This window comes from Varroa jacobsoni, unplaced genomic scaffold, assembly GCF_002532875.2.
Source record: "Varroa jacobsoni isolate VJ856 unplaced genomic scaffold, vjacob_1.0 scaffold_524, whole genome shotgun sequence".
NCBI classification, from domain to species: Eukaryota; Metazoa; Arthropoda; class Arachnida; order Mesostigmata; family Varroidae; genus Varroa; species Varroa jacobsoni.
The window spans coordinates 239,861-247,847 of NW_019213426.1; the positions used below are offsets into that span (position 1 = coordinate 239,861).

A 7,987-nucleotide genomic window follows, 5' to 3' on the forward strand; every position below is an offset into this window, starting at 1 on the left:
TACGAGCTGTTCAAGTCTACACACTGAAAGGTCAAGTAGGATCGCACATTTTTATCTATGAGATTTATCATCTCAGAAAAAATTTATCACACAGAGACAACGGTGAGGCTGATCAGCTGGCAGATTCGCTGTCGCGTAACGACAGCGAACATACTGTCTATTTGTCTACAATGTGGTTCCGAAGAACCTGACAAGCAATATGGTGGTATCCTAGTTACTTACTATCGTGATTAATAGTTGCATTGAAAACTTTGTAAACTTCGCGGCTGGCCAGCCGAGCACAAAGAGACGTATCAACCAGAAATTTCGTGCCATTCGACAACTACAAGTGACAGCCACAAAAAAATGAAGAGCTATTGGCTATCGCTTTTACTACTGCTCATTGGAGGTTGGTTTGGCCTTCACCATTTCTACCTTGGCCGCAATCGTCATGGCATATTTAGCTTGTTTACCTTCGGTGGGACTGTGTTAGGACTCATCCACGATATGTTCCGTTTACGATTTTATGTAAATTGGGCCAACTTTGATTCGGATTTTAAACAGAAGTATGAAGAATTCACCCTTAAGGGATCGAAAAGGCCATCACTGGGCTTTGGACGCAGTATTGCGATGGTCATAGCAGCTCAAATGTTCGGCAATCTTGTTCAGCTCGCTATCCCTGCGGACCTCCTACACTCTAGGGTCGTTACGATAATCAGCATGATACTCGTTCCATCTGCGATTGCTGCTGCGGTTTGGTATATAGGTTCAATAGGTGAGACACAAGGACCATTTGTGCCTATCCTCAAAGCAGCGTTATACACATCCCCCATATATATATTTATTTCGGGACAGTTTATTACAACTGTGCTTTGCGTTTACTATTTTCAAAGTTTATGGAGTTATCGGGCTCGACCCGATCATCCAGGCTCGTTTTTCTATAGAATAATATACATTGCGACTTTTCTACTAATCTTCCTCGTGCTATGTAGCTCTGTTATCATGTTCAATTGCACGATCCAGGGCGAGAGTACCCAAGGCGAAGTTAAGTGTCGAGACGCTTTGCGACACTTCTTCAATTCTCCGCTATGGAAAAATATTGTCGAATCTCTACGAGCCATACGCGATTCATTACGCGAAGGAGGATTTACACAATTTTCAGAGACTCTAATCGTGTTAATGGACCCAACCGGCGAGCAACATGCTCTGCAAGTTCTCGGTCTTCCACAATCTGCTAGCGATGACGATATTCGCCAAGCCTATCGGGAGCTATCTCGCAAGTTTCACCCTGACAAAAATTCGAATAAGAATAAAGAAGAGCTCGAGAAGACCGAACTACGTTTTATGGAAGTCCAGAACGCGTTTGAAACGCTGCGCCTGAGAAAGGCCTCTCCGAGGAATATAGGATCTGAATTAAAAGAGGACAAGAGCGTCGCTACAGTTAAAGACGTTGTGTGAACTATAGTTGATCTCTGAAAACAAATTAAATATACTCTCAAATCGAGAATCTGAAGTAATTTCTGTAATGAACTTGTTAAATTCCGCTTATACAGCGCCTCAACAGATAAGTTGGAACTTGTTGATGTCACAGTTGATGTTTTTGTCGAACGGTAATTGATGCGAGTCTAAAAATTCGAAAAAAAAAAAATAGCAGAAGTAGTTTTATAACAAAATATGAATACAATTGAACTGAGGCAAGCGCAGAGTAGACATAATATTTTCGTCGTGTTTGTGTTTAGGTTATACCCTTGCCCATGTTCAAAAGTGAAGTTACATGACGAAGGCGTAAGGTGTACCCTGTTGCAGTATTTATGGGTATTAGCAATGCATTATATGTGCAAGCATATCCTTAAAATCGTACGCGAAAGCTAGATGCGACTAGAAGAAGGCTGAGACACTGAGGTCCACATTTGTATTATTGAGTATAATGGATGCAAGAATGTCGAAAGGCCAGCGTGATATTAGTTAACTAAGAAAGTGAATAAAACTTGTAAATAGACTAATGTTCATATAATCCAGAAAAAAATAAAATTCGATATTGCTTCTACGCGTCAGTCGCAGTCAATACAAGAGCCACCCCGATCATTTTTAACCCAGGTAGCGCGTTGCAATCACTAGCTCTTCATGTCCTATAAGGTTCCCAGGGGCACCTTTACTTAAGCATGTGGGCATGATTGTGTTCGAAACTGGCTTTGACTGTATGTGACTGAAGTTCATTCGTGAAATAACTTGCTTTTGTGCTTTATCCCAAAGTTGACTGGACATATTAATTGGCCAACTGCTAGTTTTGCCTGAACTCATCGATGTTATAGACCGTGTGCGATGAATACTTCCTTCCGCTATTATTCAATGACCGTGTCGAGACTCACACTAACAGTTCGACTACCTATAGTATAATTCATTTCGTTTGAATCGGGTCTTTGAGCTGATAGCCATTTCGATAATACATTTGCAATTTCAACGTAAAATTATACAATAATATAACGGTATATAAGAATATTTGCAGCCTGTCAAGAAAAAAGAGAAAAAAAACACTAGTGAGATGACAAGTCTAAACGTTAACCTGGGTAATATAGACGGGTCCATTTCTATGCTACATGCGGCTAAATTTCTGTCCACAAACAAAATCTTCACAAATTTTATAGTTATCGATTATTCCCAAAAAAGCAATAACCGCTCTGAGTAATGAATTTCTCGATATATGATAATTGGCCTAAAAATGTAAAAAAAAATGTAAAAAAAGTTTATTTGACCGATGTTCTTTGGTAATCAAAGAAAATATCTGTTTTAACTAACTCCAAATTTTTTTTCATATACTATAAAATATTCTATAAATTAAGTTAATTTACAGATTATTAAAATACAGTTAATCACAAGGTTGTTAAGCGTAACGTTGAGAGCAACGGCGAATAATAAAAACTAAAAGAACTATTAGACTAATATAATTATGAACGCAAACAGACTGCACAACAGTAATGAGGTAAAAGATTCAATAATACACATTTGTTTAATTGTGTTAATATATAATAGTAATATTATTTAATACGTAAATAATATTAAAATTAGCCTTTTGGCAAATGAAACAAACTATATGGATAATGCATTTTGCGAGTCTCAAGATAGCAGTTTTTATTTAAGTTAACTAAAAAGCTAACATTTGTATATTTAATTTACTTAGCTTATAAGTTGAAATCGTTGTAATTACCCAATTAATTGTTTACTTAATAGGAGAACTCACTATTTTTATTAGAACCACTTAATAATTGCAATTCAACTAACGTGAAACAGCTAATAATAAGTAAATCGAAATTGGCAATTTTAATAGTCATCCCACAATGATGTTACTTCCAAACGAGCGTTCGCTGTAAATGAACTCACTGGTACTGCGTATTGAAACCTTACCTTGTACCTGTAAACTAGCATTGGCCAACAGCCTGCGAGTTACTGCTCTTGGCTGATGATAATACTGTCTAAAACTGTTCGGCAATGAAAGTATACTCACGAATTAAAAAATCACTCAAGTAGAGCAAAATCGAACCTAAAAAAGTCACTAGAATGCTATTCAGTGCACTATTGTTGAAATAAGGAAGTTCTACATAAAAGCTCAACAAAATATCGGTTGACGAAAATATCCCTGGCGGGAGTCGAACCCGCGACCTTTGGATTAGAAGTCCAACGCGCTATCCACTGCGCTACAGGGACCGCAGCTGGAACATAACGAGTTCTCCTTTTACTTCATTACGTGTAACTAATTTTCGGTAGCTTCGTTAGCCCGCTCTATGCATTAGCTATTAATCACTCCTAACAGCTATAAAACCCCAGAGATGTTATGCAGAAGCTTATATTGCGCTAGCCACAAGTATTCTTCTCGTTCTAGACACGAATTTACCCAATGACGTAGTGATAATGGTATCTTTTGTTAAAATGTTAACTCGTAAAGCCAGTTAAGCTGTACTTTCGACGAGACAGAAATTTCTGATAGAAGAAAGGATCTTTTCCGCATATCTAATCACATCGCCGTCCATCGGTTCGTTTTACTGTAATAGACTGTACCGAAAATAGATATCAAAGTGCGCGTAATTTATTTGTTATAGTTTACACATCTAATTTATAGTATTTGTCTCATTACACCCAGTTTTTTTCCGGTTGCAAGAACTAATGAACATATGACAACAAATCTCTTAACTGAGGTTTTGCAGGAAGCAGTTGCCGCCGTCGATATGAGTTGTCATTAGCGCAGGCACTCGGAGGTTGAAAAGTGCCAAAACAACGATAAATAGGAAGTGAGGAGGCTGCTATCGACGTGAATAAGGAGGAAAGACATCGAGTAGAATAACAGAAAAATAACCCGAGATAACAATGACAACAACGCTGGTGGCTGGAGTAGAGACAACCGCCTGAACAACTCGTTGGACGAATTTCAGAGATCTCGTTCATATCTAGAAAAATCCGAATTCTGCAATGGCATAAACAGCCACCAACTGTAGTCACAAATAGGACGACTGTAATAAGCAGATACCACTAGGAACATTAGCAGGAGCAGAAGTCATCAACTGAACTGAACTGATTGTGACTTCGTCTGACAATTCTATTTGATTTTCGCTTTTCTTTCCTGCGCTCTCCTCCCCTGTAGAGGGGCATCTGTTGTGATGTGCCTGGATAGTTCGCGCTGGGGTTGTTTTGCCACAACTACCGCCAGCACGAGCACCATTCCGACGCTCCGTGATAGCAGCAGCGACCGATGATGACGATGATGATAATGACAACGCTGACAACGTGGAATGCCAAATAAATTGGTCCCTTGGTAATCGACTACGAGGCTTCTTCTTGCGTTTTCTTTACCTAACCCTATCTGCATCCTAGCAATTGTCCGTCTGTTGGTCGTATTGAACCGTCTTAGTACAAGCGCCGGTACGATATATGCAGCTGTAGCCATACGCATCGGGCCGCTTCAGCTCAGCAGCGAATCAAGACAGATAGACAGACCGACAGCTAAATAGTTAGATATACGTACGGGCATATATACACAGAAGTGGAAGATCAATGAAGAAAAGAAGCAATGGTAAGCAGGCGACCGAGCGACTGAAGAGGCCGGCAGCTGGTAGTGAAGTTCTTTGATAGTCTGAAGACGCTCTTGTTCACGACAAAGCCATTGGCCCGTCTGTCCACGAAGATGAGTTCAAAGAAACTGTTGCTGAGATGGCGCAGTGGGCAAGTTTGCCCCAGAAATGCTCCGCTTCGCCTTGCCGCCGTTGCTGCCTTCTCTGAAGACGCCTCATCCGTCTGGACATTATCATCGTCGTCGTCGTCGTCGTTCAATTGAACAACCGCTGGACGAAAAGCGACAGGCGGTATAGGCAATAGTCGACAAGCAGCCCGAACAGCTTGACGACTGCTGATTTGGTCCGGACAGCGGCGGCAGCGTCCGGTTCTATTGCCGTTGATTTTATGTTGCCCTTTGCTGAGGCTGCTGCCTTACAGAGCAGTTGCAGTCACTGTTCTGCTCTTAATGCCGTCGCTGTTGATTCGTACGTATACATATCGCCAGAGAGTAATAAAGTTCTGCCGGGCCAAAGGCGGCGGCACCAGCAATGACGCTCGCCAGTGTTTTACCACATTGCGTCCATCAGTTAAGCGTCGTGTGCAGATCTTGCGTTTACAGTAGGTTGCCCCCGCCAAATCGACCACTGCTGCGGTTGCCACAGGGGCCTGTACTACTGCCAATGCACGCTAGTTTTTCTATCTAGCCTTCTGAAAGCTTGAGAACTAAGTAGCGCGTGACCGTAGGACTTGGTGGTAGTTCGAATCGCCACCTTAATTCGTTCGGCGCTGACTGCTGTTGGTATCGCAGAAGCTACGGGGCATACCAAACTGCATCTATATTTTTAACACGTACAGGACAGCATGAACGTCTACTGGCATAAATAAATAAATCAGATAATAAGTATTAGCGATAAACAAACGGACCTCATGACAGTCGAATAGGTTACACATAGTATATCTGCACGTGGAAAAACAATGAATTAAATGCCGACAATAGTAACTAAGAAAGAAATCGGATGTCGACATAACAAGCAGCTGTGATAAAGAGTGAAGCACAGTAATCACGTAATTAATACCGTCCGCAGATCCAACCGTACTCATTTTTATTTTATTCATATTATATAATATTCACAGAAACTATATACAGAATAAGAGGCAGCTTCATGCGTCTTTCATTCGCTAGAATCTAAAAATTTTGAAAAAAGCACCATCGCAGGTAGCTAAGGATCTTGCGAAGTAAGCAGGATATCTTGCATCCAACCCCAAAGATGTTTTGTCTCAAAATGAAGACTATTCACTTAGTTGCTTGTTACATATTGCCATTTATGTTCCATCAACATTATTATTACCAAATGTCAAAAAGAGGTGTTAGATTTCGCGAATGGCCTAGTTAATTATACTGGTAACTACCTATCTACGGTTCAAACATAATGCCTACAGGTTGTTAATAGGCAAGACGCGGCGCCGCTCGGCCAAGCAACAATTAATACGAACACCACAACAGCGACCACGGCCAGTTACAACCCCTTATTGGACATTCTTGAATCCCTCTTGTCTTATACCTCTTTATGCGTCGCGTTCAAGCAGCCCCCTTGCTGGTAGCAGCAGTTTTGGTATCGGCCGAACACTCTGATCGACGCGGTATATATATATACCTCAAGCAGGGCATATCTACCTAGCTATACTGTGTCCTATAGTGAATCATAGGCCTTGTGTATCCCAGTCGGCATTCGCTTGTGCAACCGACCCATCTCAAGTTAGCGGAGGAGCGAGGGGAGAAGGAGGCGACGGCGGCAACATGGTGGTGTTAGTGGCACAGTGAACCCACAATCGAACAAATGCGTTCGGCAACCCCTCTGGCGGCAGCAGCATTAGCAGAAGCAAAGGGGATCCAAGACCTGATTTTTCTCTGCCGGATAAGGGTGCGCGCCGCAAATCGAGGCCGTGGTGAGTTGTTACTCGCTTTCTGGCTGGGTACGTTGAGGTGTAGCAGGCATACAAGCAAATAAGTCTGGTGCATGTGCGCTGAAGAAGGCCATAGAAAGACAGTCACGCTACGCCTGCTCGTAGTATAACATACACACCAAGCTAGTGTCCATGTTTCTGCGATACTTTATAGAACGAAAGAGGGAGCAGTACTCATGGGGCGGCTGTTAGTCAGCCGAGTCCTTCTCGACGGAATTCAAGCCGCCGCCGCCGCCGCCGTTGCCGCTGCTGCTGTTGCAGCAAAAACATCAGCGCCGGTAACCCAGCAGTCAAACAGGCACCTCTATGGGGCTCTATGGTTGGCTGTGTGAAACACGAGGGGAGTGTATGTACAGTGTGATCAGGCTAGCGGATACCGAGAGACTTACATAGACTCGCATAGGCTCCAATGGCGCGGCCGTTCGCCTGCCTGCTATATTGTTCCCTAGCCCTGTATGTTGTAGTGAGTGGAGTCCTCTGCATCAGTCTGTCTCTTCCGTGAAGCACCCTAACTGTCTCTGCCCGGCTTCATCATTGGACCTCTGGTCTTCCTTGAGCAGACCCCGGGAAGAGGAACAGCTAGTGCTGCTATTACAGCCAGCCACATAGACCGATTGACTGACTAACTGCCTGTCTATACGCCTCACTACCAGGGAGACTTTGTCCGTAGAATCCTTAGTTTCTTTTTTTATCTATTTACCCATCTATATGTATGCCTGCATACACTTCGTAGAGAAATGCAGGAGAAAACGCGGTAAACAGGCGAAAAGGCACGATTGTGTAGGCAGACCGGCAACCTTCGGCATGTGCTTCTTCACCATACAGGAGGAGCCTTAGGCCCTCAGCCTGTGCGAACGTCGGCGTCGAGGATGATATCGAGGTGCGGGGTGCTGTAAAGAGTAGTGGCAGTCGACATCGCGCTACCGCCTCTGCTGGTTTAGGTGGCTGTCTCATTGGCTGGATGGATATCGCGTACTTGCGTTCAGTATCAGTTCAGCCT

At 42.8% G+C, this 7,987-nt stretch overlaps 1 protein-coding gene and 1 non-coding gene across 2 annotated transcripts; one reads left to right on the forward strand and one right to left on the reverse strand.

Annotated features, from left to right (window-relative positions):
• Window positions 1-57: 57 nt before the first annotated feature.
• On the forward strand, window positions 58-2,026 carry LOC111261158 (dnaJ homolog subfamily C member 22). Its single transcript, XM_022834446.2, has one exon. It carries the CDS (start codon window positions 346-348, stop codon window positions 1,435-1,437), a length of 1,092 nt encoding a protein of 363 aa, XP_022690181.1. The 5' UTR covers window positions 58-345; the 3' UTR covers window positions 1,438-2,026.
• A 1,582-nt stretch (window positions 2,027-3,608) lies between these two features.
• On the reverse strand, window positions 3,609-3,681 carry TRNAR-UCU (transfer RNA arginine (anticodon UCU)). The gene has a single exon. It is a non-coding gene; the product is annotated as a tRNA-Arg (tRNA).
• Window positions 3,682-7,987: the final 4,306 nt, after the last annotated feature.